Here is an 18,806-nt window from a genome sequence, read left to right on the forward strand (position 1 = left end):
AAGAGCATTTTTATCCCTGTTGTTTACGATTCGCTATAGATTCCCAGTTTCCCACTGGGCAGCCCTAGCCACTCTGAGCATCAAAATTAGGCAAACTGCTCATCTGCAGCTTGAGATCGAACTGGCCATCGAGAAGGGTCTTAGCCGAGTCAGTGTCCTCAGGAGTCTGGACGAATGCGGTGTGGAATCCGCAGCGAGGAATCGTGAAGCTCTGGGGAGCCGGCAGCTTTGACGATCTTGCCGCGGTGCGTGGCGGGCTTCCACCCGCTGCTCCAAATACAAACCGTCGGCGCGAGAATCGCGCCGGGGCGCAGGCGTCGGGCCGCAGGAACTAGTTGCTGGAGGCTGGGCTCCTGTGGCTCTCTCTGGTTGCATATGCTACCTCCCCATCTCCCAGTTGTGGGGGGCCAGAGGCCTTCGGAGCCCGCTTCTTTGCTCGCCGGCTGCTGGGTGAGCCCGGGGGAGCTGCATCTTAGACTGGGCTGGGGTCTCCTCTCTCCGCTGCCCGTACCGAGACCCCGGGCGGGAGCTAATGGCCAGGTCTGCCTTTTCATCCTTTTAAATCAAGTGCAGGGAGGGGAGCCCTAGGTATGGCTTGCGTATATACCCAACTGGTACATCCTTTTGTCACAACGAAGTAGGAAGAATTGTGGCAGCTCATCCTCTGAGATTAGGTTGTGATTTATGGTTGGGAAGTTCTAGACTGATTCCTCCTATTGGATCCTCTGAGCTGAGGAGCGATTCAGTTTCTCGGAAATATTGACTAGAAGGGAGAGATGAAAGTAGTGGATGTTTTCTTTTCTTGCATTTCCCTGGTGTTTCAGTATTTCTCCACTTTCCTAAACTATTGATTTTTTCCCTCATTATGAAAAAAATCAATCTTGACATTTTAATTCTGGAATTATAGCTACACAAGACTTTCTAAAATTATCCACAAACCTTTTAACAGTTTTGTGTGAACACAGCAGTCCTACTGAACTCTGTACTTGTCCCTTATTCCCTTTGTTTTTTCCCCTAATTTTTTCAATGTTTTTCCTTTCCCAGACCTTTCTCCCTATCTCTTATAGCAGTATTTCCCAAATATCTTTTGCTGAAAGTTTCATAGACTTAACTTTTCCTGATTTCTACTCCTCTCTTTATTTTTCGTACACATGGTTTTTAGGTAATATCTAGAGTTGTGAGCTTTGTCACAAACTCTTAGTCATCAACCACGGTAATGGTTACAGTCAGTGTAGTGGCTGGCTTCATTCGGAACGAAAATCACTCTTGAGTTCAATGGCATTTCTTTGGGAGGCATCATTTAATGACCTCTAACAGCAATGAAATTGAGCTAGATTAAAAATCTTAAACTGCTATTGTATACCGTTTTCACAACATGTTGGGTAATAAATTAAGTTGGGCACAGCTGACTTGTAAGGAGCGCTCTCTGGAGGAAGCAATATTGAGATCTTAATGATTAAATCTATGCTACAAGTAGAGTAATATCTCCTTTCTTTTCATTTCCTTTGATAAGAGTTATAAAGTGAAAATATTAATTTTTTAATGTAACAAGTTATTTTTCATCTCTGAAACTGTTAAAATGTGCATAAGCCATAGATTATCTTCTTTTAATATCTTAATTTTAGTGTTTTTCATTTTTATAATAGACTTAGTTAATAAAGCCTTTCATGAAAAATGTAGAACAGTAGGTGTAATTTTTTTTCTGTGGTACTCACGTTTTTTGTCCCTTTATTTGTTCTATCCTGTTTTATCACTTATCTCCTTCACCTACAGATCCAAGCTGTACTTGTGTATTACTCTTCTTCAAAATATTTATTCTACTGATACTGAAGAGTATGTGTCCCAGGGACATACTTTGTTGTCAGAAATTCCATTACCAGAGGCAGAAATAATATGAGATGTTGATAATATGTTCTAGGACTTCAGAGAAAGGAAAGATGGAAAGATACATAAAGTGTTAAAATTACATGTAGGGGAAAGATGGAATATACAACTGGAATGATTAAAGGAAGTCTGTAGGAAAACGTACAATCTATATTAAAGTTATAGAATGTCTCAGGGGGAAAAGTACCCTAGAAAAATTGTATTAAGGTAGGTGGGTCTGGAACTTAAAACAAGCTTAGACCTACTATACTAGCCAATGACAATACCTAAGAATATATATATTATATTTTGCGGTTATAGCCAGATAAGTTCCCATTTCATCTTTCCCAGGAAAGTAAAGGCTGATGATGGGAAGTCATCTCTTACTGCTTCCATATGTCCATCTATTCCCCAGTCATCCTAAACGATGTTAAATAAGGTTTACCTTTTTGGACAGTATTTTGTATAATGTGATTTTAGGATTACTTCCTTTTTTTTCTAGTTATCTCCCATTTGACAGTACCTGAAATTCCCTGTCCCTAAAAATGTAAACATGTAGTTGAAGTAATTGAATGACTGAAAAATACTGACTAAAACCCATGCATGAGTGTATAAGCGTATATTCAATAACCTGCTCTTTACCATGTTGATAAAGGAGAGGACACTTGGAACAGGAAGATACTGTGTTCCCAAAGATGGGGAAAGGGTACAGAATTGGATGGCTAGGGAGTTAAACTAGAAAACTTACTAAATACAGGATTTTTTAAATTTCTAGCCTTATTACCTCTAGTTATGTACAGATAACAGAGGTGTGTAAAGAAATGATTTGTATCCTGGGAAACTGCTGGAAAGTTCGCGAGGGGGAAAAGATCATACTAATTCTACTTCACCTGATTTATGAACTGTTTTGTTTTTAATGTCAGTTACTTAATTTTAAAGGAGCTTCATTCCCAGAGGTTTCATTACTCAAAGTATATTATTTTCCTTTTATGAAGTGTCTATGAACAGTTACAAATAGATATTTCTAAGTGTGTTATTGATCTTTGCCTTACTGGTTGACTAGAAGTCTTTCATTTCTTAAGTATTTGTTTATGTATTTATTTATTTTTTTAACCTCCTTAGGGAATAACCTTTTTTGAGAATGTAACAAAAGCACTATCCCATGCAATAAAAAGTCATTTTTAAAAATAATTCCATGGTACTACTTTCTTTGTGATTTAAAAAAATGAACCATTTTATTTAAAATCTCAAATATTTTTTGGTCTTTTGGTGCACACACATACACATTATGTTATGAGTGTTCTTTGGAGTTGTGTTTCTATCTCATAGGCCCTATGTATGTCAGCTTTAGTAGGTATCACCAGTAAATTTCCAAAGGTAATTGTACTAATTTAGCCTTTCACAGCATTGTGCGTGTCAGATCTTCTACAGCCTCACATTTTCTATGTACTTTGTAATTTGCTAATAATTAATGAGATTGAGTATCTTTGCACATGTTTTCTTTTCTGTAAAGTTCCTATTCAGGCCTTTTTCATTTTTCTGTTGAGTTGTCTTTCATTTCCTTATTGCTTTGTAGGAATTTCTTTACATACTCGAGCTGTGAATCTTTTTGTTGGTTATATATATTGACAGGATCATCTTCCACTCAATGGCTTATCTTTCCACTCTCTTAAAGGCGTCTTTTGATGAATAGAAATTACTGATTTTAATGTGTTTCATTTTATCAGTCATAAGAAATCTTTCTGTACCTGAAGCTCATAAAGATTATTGTATTCTGAAGAGAATATTATTCTCCAGAAAACCTGATTGTCTTACGTTTTACATTTAGATCTTCAATAAACCTGGAATTAATTTTGTGAAGGATGTGGGGTACCTTTTCCATCAGGGGTTCAAGATTTATTTATTCCATCTGGATATTCGGTTGACATAGTACTATTTTTGGAGAAAGACCATCCTTTCTCCAGGGCTACTCATTATCAACTTTGTCATAAATCTAGTATCAGTATATTTATGGTCTATTTCTGGACTCTATTCTATTCCATTGTTCTGTTTGTACATCTTTTCATTAACTCCAAATTTAACTTCATAATGAGTCCTGATATCCAGTGTTAAGTCCTCCAGTTTTGATCTCCATAGTTATCCTTTATCTTTTTCATTTCTACATAAATTTTAGACTCAACTTGTCAATTTCGACCTAAGAAAAACACAAGGATTTTGGGGGGGGGGGGTGATGGGGGTGAGGCGGGAATGCATTGAATCTATGGATTAATGTATTGAGTCTTCCAATCCTTGATCAAGGTGTGCACCTCTTCTACTGAGGGCTTCTTTAATATATCTCAATAAAGTTTTATGGTTTTTTGTTATGAGGTTTTACACATCTTTTCAGATTTATTCACGTTTATGATACTTATTGAGGCTATAGTGAATTATTTATATATATATACTTTTTAAAACATTTTCTAATTATTTGGGGAATAAAGAGAAATACAGTTGATTTTCTACATTGGCCTTCTATGCAACTACCTTGCTAAATTCACTTATTTCTTTTGGATTTTTTCATATACAATTATGTTACCTGTGAGTGACATTTTTATTTCTTCCTTTATAGTCTTTATTCCTTTTATTTATTTTTCTTTCATTTTTGTACTGTCTACCACCTCTAGTACAATGTTGAATACAAATGATGAGAGTCAGTAAACTTGCCTCATTCCTAATCTCAGGAAGAAAGCTTTTACTATTTCACTATTAAGTATGATGTTGCATTAGATTTTTTGTAGATATCCTTTATCAAATACAGGCAGTTTCCTTCTATTCCTAATGTCCTAAGAATTATATAATGAATGACTGTTGAATTTTATCAAATGCCTATTATGCATATATTTAAATGATTATAAGATTTTTTTCTCTTTGGTCAATGTATTGAATTGTACTGATTTTTTGTTGGGTTCTAATTTGATAGTATTTTATTAATTTTCTTGTTCAAATTGTTTTAGCTTTGACCATTGGGAGTTGTTTCATTTTGCTCCTGGGCCCTTTTGACATGCCCCCATCAATGTGGGATTGATTGGTTTGTTTTGTGTGCACTTCCTTACTTTCTGGACCGACGTAGTGCTTCAGGTTCGTCTTGTATATTTCCTGCCCCAGTCCTGGATTTGTCCATTTCTCCAGGGAGCCCTGGTTCCTTTTATTGGAGAACAGCATTACAAACCAAGATCTGGATGCCATGTGTGCTCTTTGCTACTGGGGTGTTGTTGCTTTTAGGCACTTTCAGCTGGCAAAGGAAATATATGTATATATACTAAGCTGTCTGTATGCACAAATTATCAATATTTCAGTATGAAACTCTCTGTATCTGTATTAAGATAAACATGAATTCATACTGATGTCTCTAACTCAAATCCATTAGGCATGGCTCATTCTGGTCTCCTCCCCTTGCTTATCTGTAAATTCCCACTCCAGCAGTGAGAAACCTGGCTTAGCCATCCATTTACTTAATTGTTCAATTGCAGTATATATGTATAAAAGTATCAGAATTAAGTTATATGTTCATGAGAAACAACTTTATAAACTAGAGAACAGTGTTTATGTGCAGTTATTTTGCCGTTAGTCTTACAGAGTCCACTCATTTCCAAAGCACCTTTTCTACTCATCGCCTTCTATGAGGTTGTTTCATACATTAGTAATACAGTTAGTCCCTCTTATCACACTCTGCATTTCTTCCTAGGATTTGCCAGCTTCCTAAATGGCTTTTTAAAACTTTGCATACACTTTTTGCGCTGTACATTTTATAGGTTTTGACAAATACATAATATCATTTGTCTACCGTTGCAATATACAGAATGGTTTCACCTCTGCCAAACTGTCTTTCAAAATGGCTATACCGTGGCATTCCTGCCAGCAGTAAATGAAAGTTCCTGTTGCTCCAAATCCTCATAAGCATTTAGTATCGCCAGTTTTTTGGATTCTAGCCATTATAATAGGTGTGTAGTGGTATCGTTTTTTGTTTTTTGTTTTTTTAACTTGCAATTACCTAATGATACATGATGTTGAGCATCTTTTCTTATATGTTTATTTGCTATATGTATAGCTTCTTTGGTGAAATGTATGTACAGGTATTTTGCCCATGTTTTAATTGAATAGTTTGTTTTCTTACTGTTAAATTTAAAAGTTCTTTGTATATTTTGGAAACAAGTCTTTTATTTAGTAGGGGATTTAAATATTTGCTCCCTGTCTTTTCATTCTCTTAACAGTGGCTTTTGTAGAACAGACGTTTTTAATTTAATGAAGTACAACTTAAAGATTTTTAAATTCATAGATTATGCTCTGATATTACCTAAAAATGCATTGCTAAACCTAGTTGTCCAGCTGAGAGGTAGTTGTCCAGCTGAGTTGTGTGGGATGGGGAGGGTAAGTAAAAATCTAGGATTTACCAGCTCCTTGTATAAACTTTCAAATCTACTAAGGGCCCCTCATTTTTGAACCTATCTGGCTGCTATTGGTTTTCTCTTAAATAGGCAGATGGGACTGGCCTGTCTTTGTGCTGCTAGATTGGTTATCACTCATCCTTCTGCTTTGCATCTTCCAAAATTTTGTTGATACCTTTTCTGTCATGTGGAATCCCCTCTAGTTCTGTTTGCCCTGGTTAGTGTATGTGGTTTTTAATCATGGACTTTCATTTTAGTGATGTTTAGAAAAAGGAAATGAAGATACCATGTATTTAATCTGCTGTATTGTACCAGCTGAACCCTGAATATATATATATTTTAACTCATTTATTTTTATTTCTTAAGTGAAGCATCTGATTGGCAACTACATGAAGTCAGAGTCCTGGGTATAATGGCTAAATCTGTGCTAAATTTCTTTGTCTCCATTTTTTACTGATTTTATTATGTGGCTTTTATAAGCATCTAAAATAGTCGTTGATGAGGTTATTTGAGGTTGATGTTTCTTCCTAAATGGTACTTGACAGTACTAGACCAGTAGGGAAGATAAGTTAAGGGAGAAATAGCTATGATAAAATAAACAATGGTAAGTACCTATAGGAGATATGAACAAAATAGAATAGAGAAGCTTCAAAAATACACAAACTTAACCAGTGTTTTATGGATTTCTTACTTTTAGGTGCAAATTGGATTATTTCAAAAGCTGAAGCTGAATGTAATGTTAAATAATGGCAACAGGTGACTTAAAGAGAAGCTTACGGAACCTAGAACAAGTTCTCCGCTCGCTAAATTATCCTCAAGAAGTGGATTGTGTAGGGTATGCTATAATATCAAACTTATTTGTACTCTTTTGGTAATGATTTAGGATAATATTTGACATGAGAAGTATTTAAATAAAGACAGATTTTATCTGGGTACTTTTAAAACTTTCCTTGAAATGATAAAAATATTTTAGAAAACAGGGAAGTATAGGAGTTAAGTATAAATTAATGAAAAAATCCAACTTGAGATTTAAAACACCTTTTAGAAATGGAAGCGCAATATACGTAAGTATAAAATATGGTCTCTTTACAGCTTTTAAACTCATAGACGTATAATGAATTTCATTAGTTAAATATATAATTTACCACCCTGTTACATTCAGTTGGGTAGTATTTCTTTTTGATTTGGAAGATAATAGATAATAATAGTTAATTTCTCATGACAACTTATACCATGCCTGACATTGTTATTATGCTAACTCATTTAACAGATTCCACTTTGAATCTTTTGCTCTAGTTTCCACTTTCCAAATATGACTTGCTTTTGTAGAACGTAGCAACATACATTTCTTCTATATCCATGCCAATCTCATATGGTATTCCTGTTATCCTCTCTCCCTTAATACTTCTTTTTCTTCTTAACTGGGATTATTGATTGATTAACTCTTTTCTCCCTAGAATGTAAACTGAAGTCTAGTACTTTGTTTTGTTCATTACCGTATGCCCACATCTAGAATTATGTCTGGTACATATTAGAAGCTAATTGGACATTTATTCAATGAGTAAGCATCAAGGGACAAGTCCAGCTTAGGTATATGTTCAAGTAGACTGAATCTTGGTTATACCAACCACTAAGTAGAATCCTGAAATAATGGGCTTTACATATTAAAATGGATGTTCTGATTATATACTCAGGAGAGCTAATACCAAGTGATGACTGCAAATGAAAGAATAGTAAGAATAAGGAGAAAGTTGGTCTCTAGTGACTGTTATTACAGAATTTATAAGTCAGAAGCTGAAGTTACTCCATAGTATGTACCAATCATAGGTTGGTTCTTCAAAACTGGGAAATCTACTGTCTAGTCTTGCCAGGACTTAACCGGTTTGAGTAGCCAAGTTTTCTTCTTACCACTTTAACCATCAGCACTTTAAAAGACATTTTGGATGAGAATAATTCTAATGATTATTTTCCTTTCCTTTCTTCTGAGTACAGTGTTTAAACATTCAATTTTTTTTATTGACCCAAGAGTGTCATTAGGAACAGTAATTTTTAGATTATTTCATAACAGTAATATCTGCAGGGTCTACTGAGATAGGTAACACTGCTTGCTTTCTCTTCCGATTCACCCTCCACACATGCACGCACATACACACAGAGCACCCCACATACTTATTTTGATTCTACTTTTTCCCATTTGAAAATTTTTCTCGTTATTTGTTTTTTATTTTGGTGTGCCAGTTTATAATATCTGTCTCTAATTAAAGTCTTTAGAAACTAGATAACCAAATTTTTGAGTTTGTTTTATACAAGAGATGTTAAATGCAGACCTGGCTGTCTTCTATTCATAATTGTGGATAAAATGGGACAGATTTTGCTGTTCAAAAGTAATTTTTTCATATCCTTTTTTTGAACTGTCTTACCGATAGACAAGAATGCCAGAGCAAGTGTCTCATTGGGTAAAATATTATTATACCCATTAACATAAAAGAGAAACAATTTATGTTTGTCCTGAAAAACAGAATGTAGTGCTGTCATCATTTACTTGTTCTCTGCCTTATTAAAAACATTTGGGTGGGGATAGGAAGATTTATGTACATCTTGAACTTTGTGGAAAACAAATATTTTATGTAAGTGCATTATTACTTTAGTTGAACAAATATAACTGGCTAATTGAACAAATCTCTCCTGTGCTTTGTTGCGGGAGAACCTGTGAAGGTACCGAGAAGGTATTGGGAACATAAGGTCCATATGTAGACAATTAGAAAACAATACAAGACAGCATGAGGCATCAGATACTGAATACCCTGGGAATCATTCTGGAAGAGAGAAATACAGATCAAACGTTGAGGATGGCTTTATGGAAAGCTTGAGATTTGACAAATGATTCGTAAAGAATGAATAATAGCTAGGCAGAGAAGAGTGGGATACCTTTCTAGACCGGAGAAATTGGCATACTCTAATAAGATACAGATTTCAAAGCAGACTGATAAGGTGGACGATAGTAAATTAATTAGCCTAGTTGCCATAAATGCCTTTCCCAGCCTTGTTTTCCTCATTTGTAACTTAGAATTCATAATATTTTATCTTTGCAGGTTTATGGTAAAAGGCAAATGAGGTAATATAACAAGTGTTTGTGAAAGCATGAATTGTACTGAGCACTGTAAAATGGTACATTTGTTTTATTAAAAAATGGACTAGATTGAGTAAGGCTAAACTTTGGGAAATCAGTAAATGCTATGGAAATAGACTGTCGGTACTAAAGAACTATCGCAACTGTTTGGGCAAATGAATAATAATAGAATTTCATAATAATTTGGCTACACTGGTTTAGAGTAGGGAATGGAATCTAAAGGTTCTTTGCATCACTTAATTATTATGACTATAGTGTTAAGTTACAAATTATTGACAAGAATTCTTATATTTCCCTGATTATCCAAGTTTGTGGAATTATGCTCATTAAAATTCTTTTTCTTTTTCCTCCAACAGTTTGGTAAAGGGAGATGTAGCAGCATCTTTGCCCATCATCAGCTATTCCCTTACCTCATATTCACCTTACGTGGCAGAACTTCTGGTGGAATCCAATCTAGAGCTCACAGCAAAGAATGACTTGCGCTTTATAGATACTGTCTATAAGGTATTTTTGAGTTTATGAAACAATAATTATTTTAGAAGTCAGTAGTGGTTTTTTAAAAATCTTAAAAAGATCTTAAAATGTTTTTATAGTAACTCCTTAAAATATATGCAGTATGGACAGTTGACCGTATTTTTCTGTGCGTTTATCTCATTTAAATGCCATCTCTATTACAACAATCAAGATGTAATTCAGGTTTGCTTTATGTTTCATACTCTATTAAATATGGCAACTGCTAAACATTTGTCCTTGGTTATCATTTTCCCTTTTAATATCAAATTTTAGTAAAATTTGGTATGCTAGTAGAAGTTGGAGAGAAATGTATTTTTATTGAGTAAACTTTGTGGTTCATAGAATTATAAGTTAATTTAGTTGTTTGTAAAAAAGAACTATAGCTTTGACTGAGATTTTATGTTCCTTGTGGTCTGGAACCATGTTTTATGTCTACCCAGTGTTTACACTTGTGCTGTATGTATGTTAAACTTAATCTCATATTTAATTTTTTTAAAGCCCTATTTATTATCATTAATTTTTGCTCAAGTACTGTAGTTTTCTTAAACTTTTTAAACAATGATAAAACCTATTTATCAAATCAAAATTTTTTTTCTCTTTTAAGTTGAAAGTTGCATTTGATGAAATGGGAGCTTTTATATGTAAAGTCTCCTGTTTAATCTTCCCTTTCTTTCCCTCTCACCCAGAAAACTTCTGTGGAAGCCTAAGAGGTACTTCTAAGAAATCTTGGAGTTCCAAAGTAGGTTTTGAAAATTACTGGTCTCGTCTGTTTCTCTCACTTGGCAAATGAGAAATTGAAACTCAGAGGCCTGCTGACATGTCTAAAAAATCATATAGTAGAAGAATTATAAACAAATAGAACTATGATTTTCTGACATCTGGCCTGGTATTTTTTTTATTCTATAGTGAGAGTATTTCTAGTACCTATGAGGATATTTGAAGTTTTTTGATCATTGGGTATATTTTTCTCTCTCTCTAAACAGCCATCTATTCTCTGGTACATTCGCTGCTACCTGTTTTCTACCTGGATACTTCTACCTGGTCATGACTTACTCACCATCCCTACAAATCTCTTCAGTACCCTTTATTTAATGGCTTGATCCTCGTTCTCCTCTCAAAGACGGCTTGCATCCCTGACCAGGTGGCCATTTATTATTTTGGATTTTCAAAAGAAATTGCTCCCAATTAATTTTACATTGATCTATTCTCTCTTTACAGCTTCTTCGTGATCACTTTAATTATAAACCAATCTTGACAAAAAAGCAGTTTCTCCAGTGTGGATTTGCAGAATGGAAAATCCAAATTATTTGTGATATTTTGAATTGTGTGATGAAAAAGCACAAAGAGTTGAGTAGTCTTGAGAAGGTAATTTTCTTAATAGATTTTAACTTATGCTAAGTTGCTGGTATTTTAATATATAAAATTAATACCCTACTAGAAGCAAATTAATACATGGCACAGTTACTGCATTATTCACAGATTTGGGTAACTTTATAGTATCTGATGTTTGCTTTAAATACTAGTCACTTGTTTTTACATATTTGTGACTTGGAGCTACTATTCCTGAACTAACAGTTCAAACATAGTACATTTTCACCACTTCTTAGTTTTCAAGAGACATGTAGTTTCATTAGACTCTCATTATTTGAGAGTCATATTTCATATGAAAATTTAAATAATATAATTTAAATATACATCATGCTTTCACATAAATTTTTTTACGTCTTAATACTTTTTTTTTAGATTCCATCACAACAAAGAAAGAAAACCAGTTCTGTTAAGTCAGAACCTTCTTCAAACAGTAAGAAGACATCCACAGAACCTGTTGGCATTGACATCACTGGCAGGTTTATGACTTCAGGAAAGGTAGGAAAATACAAAGAAAGAGTATGATAGTGAGTGTTAAGAGTTACCTACCAATTAACCCAATGTCCGAGATTCACTTTTCAAACTAGCAGCTGGTAAAACATCCTAGTCCAATATTATACTCTAGGATAATACTCTAGGATAACAATGCATACCATATATTATCTGGGGAACATTCCTAAAGGTATAAGTGGGTAGAAATGTAGAATTGGACAAGCTTCCTCTTTATATTTTTTAATTCCTATTTCTGCCGTGTTTCCCAAGTAGAATAGCAATGATTTAGGACGATTATATTATGTGGTCATGACCATTTACTCCTAATTATGTATCTAGTTTTCCTAAAACACGGGAACATATAGTATTCCTAAAACACGGGAACATATAACCATTAGTTATAGGTTATAGATTCATTTACTTATGTTCATATTTCTCTACCAGGAATGTGAAGTATGCAATGCTTGATTGTTCCTAAACCTAGTGTTTTGAATATTTTCTCTTTGTTGATAGGTATCTTCCTTGTCCGTAATCTGCTTTGAGCACCTGTGGCTGAATGAGTCCTGCGTAAGAGCATAGTTTAACCTAATGCCTTACTCTCAGGACTTAACTTTTGTCATGATAAAGTTTGAATTGTTAGCTGAAGCTCTCACATTTTGTGGTTTAATAGGAAAAAAATTGTAATGAGTCCTAGTCACAGAGCCAGTCTTCATTATTTATGTGTGGCTTATGTGGTAACCTTTCAGAATAACTTTTTGTTATACAACATTTCAAATATGAGCATAGTCATTCCAGTTTCAGCAATTTATCAACTCTGCTAATCTTGTTTCATCTTTATTGTAACTACTTTTCCCAACATCTTTCAACCCGTATATCTGAAACAATTTGAAATAAATCCCAGTCAGCATTGAAGAGATATTTCAATATTTTTTCTAATATGTAAGAATGCTTTAAAAAAAATCAGAACCCAATCTTTTTGTAGTTCATATGCATGATGATTGAGTTCATGCTGTTGTGTGAGATGTGCCCCCTCAAATCTTGTTATGACATCGGCCCATTACCCATCTGCCATAAAGAATTAAACAGAAAATCATAACCACAATGTCATCATCACATATAAAATATTAACAACATTAATTAATAATGTTTGATATATACGTTATATGTGGTAGCTTAAACTTTTGTAAATCTTAAAGGAAAGGTAGGGTGTTCTTTTGCAAAGCTACTAAGTGTGTGTTTAAAATAATCATGAGAGGAACATTGAAGCAGTTCTGACGAATTTTTCTCTATTCAGAAGAAAGCTGTGGTGATTCGTCACCTGTATAATGAGGATGGTGTTAACATTCCTGAAGATACGTTAAGTACAGTAACAGATGTGAATGAAGCATTTGATGTGTGTAACTTAAAGGATACTGAAATAAAAGTTACCGAAGAAAAGCTCCCTGAAATCAAGTCTGAGCGAGTAAGAATTTTGCGCTTCTTAATGGATACCAGTGCTTCTTTCTTCGATGTACATGATGACTTCAGTACCTAAACTTTAGAATATCTCTAGCCTTTTGAATTATTAATCATGGCACATTACCTTTGTTTCCATTACTCAAGAATCAATCAGTCTTGCTGAAGATAGTTGAATCAATATTATTTGCTGCTTATATTTTAGATACTGGGCTAGGTGTTACAGGTAATTAAAAAATGAATAAGACACAGTACTTGACTTCAAGGAATTTACAGTTTAATGAGACAGATAACTACTTTTTAAGGTGAACGTTCTCTCTCACCTATTCCCTATATTGATGAATGGAGAAGACTGGTACACTACTGCCTTCTCATTTTCCCTTTTGGACCCTTCCTGTCCTTTTCTCTCTTAGAGTACTTTTCTATTACTTGATTGCCATAGACCAGGGGTGTCCAAACTTTTTTCAACATTTTTCACCAAGGGCCATATGCGGTAAAATACACAAATAGCCGGGCCACTCACTCAAGGTGAAGTACATATTGCCTCACCTGGTTTATTTAATTAAACTAAATATATTTTTGGAATTTGCCGCGGGCCAATAAAAAATGGATTGCGGGCCGCAGTTGGCCTGTGGGCCGCAGTTGGCCCGTGGGCCGCAGTTTGGACACCTGCCATAGACCCTATTATACTGTCTAACCTTCACTGCTTGTACTAGAACTCCTTTTGCTATCGTTCTCCTATGTCTTGTGATTTCTATACATCTCAGTATACAGTTGACATTTATAAGAACTATCAGATGGCCGTTAGACTTATTTCTTGTTTATAGCAAAGTGAACAGTTTCAATGCACTGTCATTTCTTGGTCATTTCCCCTTCGCTTTGGGCTAGTTGTTGTTATGAGAAGCTAGTTAGTGATAGTTTTGTTGTATAACTCAGCATTTTTCTAAGAGCCTTACTAACTTATTTCATCTTCATAAGAACAATATGAAGTAGGTACTGTTGTTGTTGTTTTTTAATGAGAAAATTGAGGCATCAAGGTCTTACATCTTAGACGAACTAGTGTAAGTGTCCATCCAAACAGTCTGCCTCCATGCTGTACTGCCTATTGTAACTACTGAAATAACACAATGGAAATGGGCATACACTCACTGTGAAAGGAATTTCAGTTTGTGTGATAATATTTTTAATCCTTCTAATCATTTTAGGATATAAAAGTTAATTCTGAGATTACTGCACTACAGACTATGCTTGCTGAATGCCAAGAAAAGCTTAAGAAACTGACTTGGATAGAGAGTAGATTAGACTCTTTGGAAGAAAAAATGAAAGGACAAGTGATGGTAAATGAAAAAACTTGGACTAATCTTCTAAGTCGTGTCACTCTTCTTGAAACAGAATTACTTTTGTCCAAAAAGGTATTTTCTTTCCTTAACATTTATAGAATACTTCAGATACAGTGAAGTTTTTACTCGTTGTTGTGTGTATGTTCTTTTGGAAATGCTAAATAAGGAAATATTTAGGTAATGGGAAAATATTTAGTGGGAATGAAGTCCTGTTTAGACATATAGCCTGTTTTGTTGCTATTGTTGTGGCTATTGTTTTTCTCTTCCTCAAATAAGATAATCTGACAAACCTGGAAATTGAACTTTCAGAGCTGTTAATACTTGAAGTATTTAAAATGAGGTGAAATGTTTCATTTTGTTTATAAAAAGCTTGGAATTATTTTATATCCTATAATAGTACAAATGGCCTGTTTTACAGGGTGAAGAAAATTAGACTTTCCTTTTCTCATTTACTTCAACCAAATAGTAAATGTCATCGAGACAGTTACCAAATTTGCCATTGTCTTATCAAATCTGAAAAATTTATTTCTTTATTTACTCAGAATTTCAATTTCTGGTCCTAGTCTTATCTTTCCTCCCTAAATAGTAAAGTTAGTAGATTCAAGAAGGTTACTCTCCGATTCTACATTTAAAGATTATTTCTTATACATAGGAATATTTATTGCTCTATAAATGAAATATTTAGATATTTAAACAATTATCATGTCATCTTTGTAATTTATGCTTATTAGTAAGAATATAAAATGAGAACATTTTTCTTTTCATTTCATTCTAAATACTACACTATATTATTCCAGAATGATGAATATATAGAGTTTAATGAAATGAATGAAGACTATGTTTCTAGTAGTGCCCTGGATGTTCTGAAACCTGGTAAGTTCTTATGGTGTTAGCATTGGTGGTATAGTTAGGAGTTTAGAAAAATTATTTTTATAGGTATTTGGTAATTTTAATATTCTCAAGCCTTATATTTTAGAAACTACAAAGCTCCTAGGAACAAAGAAAATATTGAACTTACAAACTACTGAAGCCAAGAATTGCTAAAGAAGTCTGCTCACATATTTCTCATGACATAGTGGTTGAATGAATTCCAATGTACAAAATTGCAAATTTTTGGAGATGTTTTACCCTTTTAATTGCTAAGTGCTGTAGAATAATAAAAATGGACATGCAAAGTTACTAATTTAAACTTACGTAGTAGCTTCCATATAAGTAAATAATATATGTAAGAGAAGGAAATGCATTTGTCAGTAACCTATAAACAGCCTATCGCCTGCTAAAAGAGCTGGATGTAACTAGTCTTCAAAGTTGTTCCATCTGATCTTGACCCTGAGCTCAGATAATTCAGTCAAGATTAGACACCCAATCCAGGGAATGCCAGTACAAAAGGTGTTGAGCCAAATAATTTGTCTTCCTAGAGAATTTGGAATTAGGACACCAAGCATAAGTCAGTCAAATGATGTTGAGCTTGGGCTGGGCTGGCCATTTTTTCCAAGTTCATGTCGATGAGTAAGCAGAGGAATGGAGCAAATAGACAAGAGAAGTAGACAAACGAGATGAAAGTAAAAGTCTTTCTCGTTGTTTCAGTCCTCATGTGGTAATACTTTGTTCCCTAATTGAGGTTGTCTGTGTAGGCTTACAATAAAACTGTCTATGTAAACCAGTTTAAGTGGGTGTCTAATTTTTTTTTTTTTCCGGCCTTGTTTTTGCAGCCAAATGATCCTCAAGCCTGTCGATTGATTCGACAGGAGCATGTCTTATCTGTGATGTTCTGTAATTAATTGTAGGAAAGATTTGCCATCATTTTGTTGAATAGATGACACTAGAAGTGGAAAGTTGTTCAGTTCTTTAGGAAAAGAAATCTGTGAACCCTGAATGTTAAGCATTATTTTTTCCATACACATCAACTGAAGATAGAATATTTCTTGGTTTTTACAAAGTTTGTATAGTCGGTTTTAGTAATAATTACCACCATTTTAAGAAAAGAATATACATGAGTCAGTAGCTTCTATTTAAAAATAAATTATTATCTTGCCTATTTATTCTATCATGATAAAGATAATATTACCTTTTGTAATTATTATTGGCCAATTTTTAACATCTAGATCTTTATATGTAGGTCATTATCTTAGAAGAATATTAAAAAGTCATCTGTATCTATACCAGTAACCATTTATATTAAAATATTGTTTGTTTTTCTTTCATATATGCATACAATTTTTAGATATTTGACTCCACTGTGAAAAAAAAAGATCACCTAGAAATTAATTTCTCCACAGATATAAAAAGCAAAGAGAGAGAAGCAAGTATTCCTCTGTCCTCTGCTCCTAGTACAGTATCAGTAGATTCAACTCCCAGAACCTCAACTATTAATTACTGTGGTTTGAAAGATATTTCAGAGGTAAGAAAAACTGGCAACTGATTAGGTGATTTCCTTTCTAAGGTCAGGAGAACAAGCAAGCATTAGATTTAGTTGTAGAAAAATAGTGAAACTGTGTAAATCTTAATCTCTCATAAAAATTCTTTGTGATGAGTAAACAGTACATAATGCAATGTTTTAGACTGTGTTCTGTATGTTCACAGTCCATGTTTGATGATGGTTTACTTTGAGAAATCACCTAAATTTGTTGCTTTTTAAATTAAAGGAAACAACAATCCAGAAAATGGAAAGGATGAAAAAAATGTAAGTAACAGAAAGAGGCAACAGAAATTCATTTCTCTATAGGGAATTGTATTGGATTACAGTATATATAGAATGTGCATGTGTGTTTCAAACCTTAAAGGTCTCTCGATCAGGTGTGGAATTTCCTTCAGGACTCAAGTGGATAATAAATCCACCTACAGTTATGTGTTTGTGAGATGAGTCACTGTTTTGGTTTCCAACAAGTGATGTGAAACATTGTTAATGGAATTAATTGTGGATTAAAGAGTGCAGAGATCTTTTTGGTTGATAGTTAATCCAAAGTATTATCTATTTTTGATAACTGATTTACCAAAATATAAAATAATACATGTAGATGGATGGTTTGGAGACATTTTAAGCATTGTTAAAGTATTGCTAGGCTTTTCAGAAAGTTATTGGTAAGGTAATACTAAAAATGATAATTATATCTAAAGAGCAGTTGGAAGGAAATATGAAATTGTATTTAAATTATTATGCAGCCGACTACTTTAGAAAACTATATTTTTTGAAATTTGAGAATTACTGAAATAACTTTTGCCCCAAGAAATAAAGACTCCTAATTGACTTAACACATTTTAAGACCAGCAGCACAGACACAGATGGTGGCTGTCCAGTATTACAAGATATACAGTGAAGTATTTTTTCTTTTTAAGTGATGGGAAGTAACATATTTTTCTAGAGAGAGAAAAAGTCTTAGATGAAGTTAAATCCACAGAAAAACGAAATTCATTTTAAATTACTAGATAAATTAGCTTTTGTTAACTTTATAAATAAAAAAATGTAATAATCATCCTGGGTAATCTTCAAGAAAATTGACCCCATTATTTGGGAGGAAAAAATGAAAGTATTTTTTTAAAGTTATTATTTAGTTCATCTCGTATTTTATTTATATTCCTTCTCTATGGCCATAGTATGCTTACTTTTTTAATAATAACTATACCTATAAATAATAGAAATACTGAAATTTATTTCAGGCTCAAAAGCATTATTTCAACAACTTAAATCCTATGCCTCATTATGATATTTATTTACTCAACTTATTATTTATTATTTTTCAGGTTTGAAGAAACTGCAGAGTTACTGAAAGGTCCAAATCACTAATTATAGAATTTTCTACGTGAACTTCTCTAGGATTTTGACTACTATACATGTTGTATATTTTAAGAATTCTCTACAAATTTTAATATACTGCAATATTTTTATTAAGAATTTAAATTCCATTTGGTATCTGAGCTTTTTCATTCAATAGTGAATAAATACTTAAATATTTTTATACTACGATTATACGGCTTTACTCTGTTTTACTTTTCGTAGGAAAACTCGTGTGCCAGTACATTTCTTTTACTGAGTGAAGTCATTACAGCACTGTATTTTTGTGTTGACATTTGTTGGCAGTGTGCTAAGTAATATGTTTTTCAAAGTACAGGCTTCAGGACCATAGTTTACATCCTGTTGGAAACACTCCAACTGCGACTTGCATATTGTACCCAGGAGGCTGTCGTACATACCATCTTGCCATCTGTACTGATGAATATGTT

The 18,806-nt window shown here is 33.7% G+C and overlaps 1 protein-coding gene and 1 non-coding gene across 7 annotated transcripts; both read left to right on the plus strand.

Moving 5' to 3' along the window:
- The first annotated feature begins 116 nt into the window (after positions 1-116).
- Positions 117-18,549, plus strand: CEP44 (centrosomal protein 44). 6 transcript variants are annotated; one of them, XM_074338336.2, is made up of 12 exons: positions 117-540; positions 6,985-7,122; positions 9,774-9,921; positions 11,149-11,295; positions 11,674-11,796; positions 12,304-12,357; positions 13,085-13,252; positions 14,451-14,582; positions 15,383-15,458; positions 16,865-16,986; positions 17,231-17,268; positions 18,327-18,549. In XM_074338336.2, exons 2-12 carry the CDS (start codon positions 7,034-7,036, stop codon positions 18,367-18,369), a joined length of 1,140 nt encoding a protein of 379 aa, XP_074194437.2. In that variant the 5' UTR covers positions 117-540; positions 6,985-7,033; the 3' UTR covers positions 18,370-18,549. The 6 variants fall into 6 exon arrangements, with proteins under 6 accessions (XP_074194437.2, XP_019588743.3, XP_019588745.3 ...); XM_019733184.3 differs by having other exon boundaries at positions 174-540; positions 14,451-14,657; XM_019733186.3 differs by having other exon boundaries at positions 179-450; positions 14,451-14,657.
- On the plus strand, positions 12,761-12,861 carry LOC141572988 (small nucleolar RNA U13). Its single transcript, XR_012498576.2, has one exon. It is a non-coding gene; the product is annotated as a small nucleolar RNA U13 (small nucleolar RNA).
- Positions 18,550-18,806: the final 257 nt, after the last annotated feature.

This window comes from Rhinolophus sinicus, chromosome 15 (assembly GCF_057876585.1).
Source record: "Rhinolophus sinicus isolate RSI-liver-muscle chromosome 15, RSI-T2T, whole genome shotgun sequence".
In the NCBI taxonomy this organism is placed as follows: Eukaryota; Metazoa; Chordata; class Mammalia; order Chiroptera; family Rhinolophidae; genus Rhinolophus; species Rhinolophus sinicus.

What these genes read in the sequence shown, in the direction of transcription:
- CEP44 (XM_019733184.3), top strand. Translation starts at nt 7,034, where the DNA reads ATGGCAACAGGTGACTTAAAGAGAAGCTTACGGAACCTAGAACAAGTT. An exon ending in CAAGAAGTGGATTGTGTAGG is followed by an intron (nt 7,123 to 9,773) that starts GTATGCTATAAT and finishes TTCCTCCAACAG; the next exon opens with TTTGGTAAAGGGAGATGTAG. An exon ending in TGTGGCTGAATGAGTCCTGC is followed by an intron (nt 12,358 to 13,084) that starts GTAAGAGCATAG and finishes TTCTCTATTCAG; the next exon opens with AAGAAAGCTGTGGTGATTCG.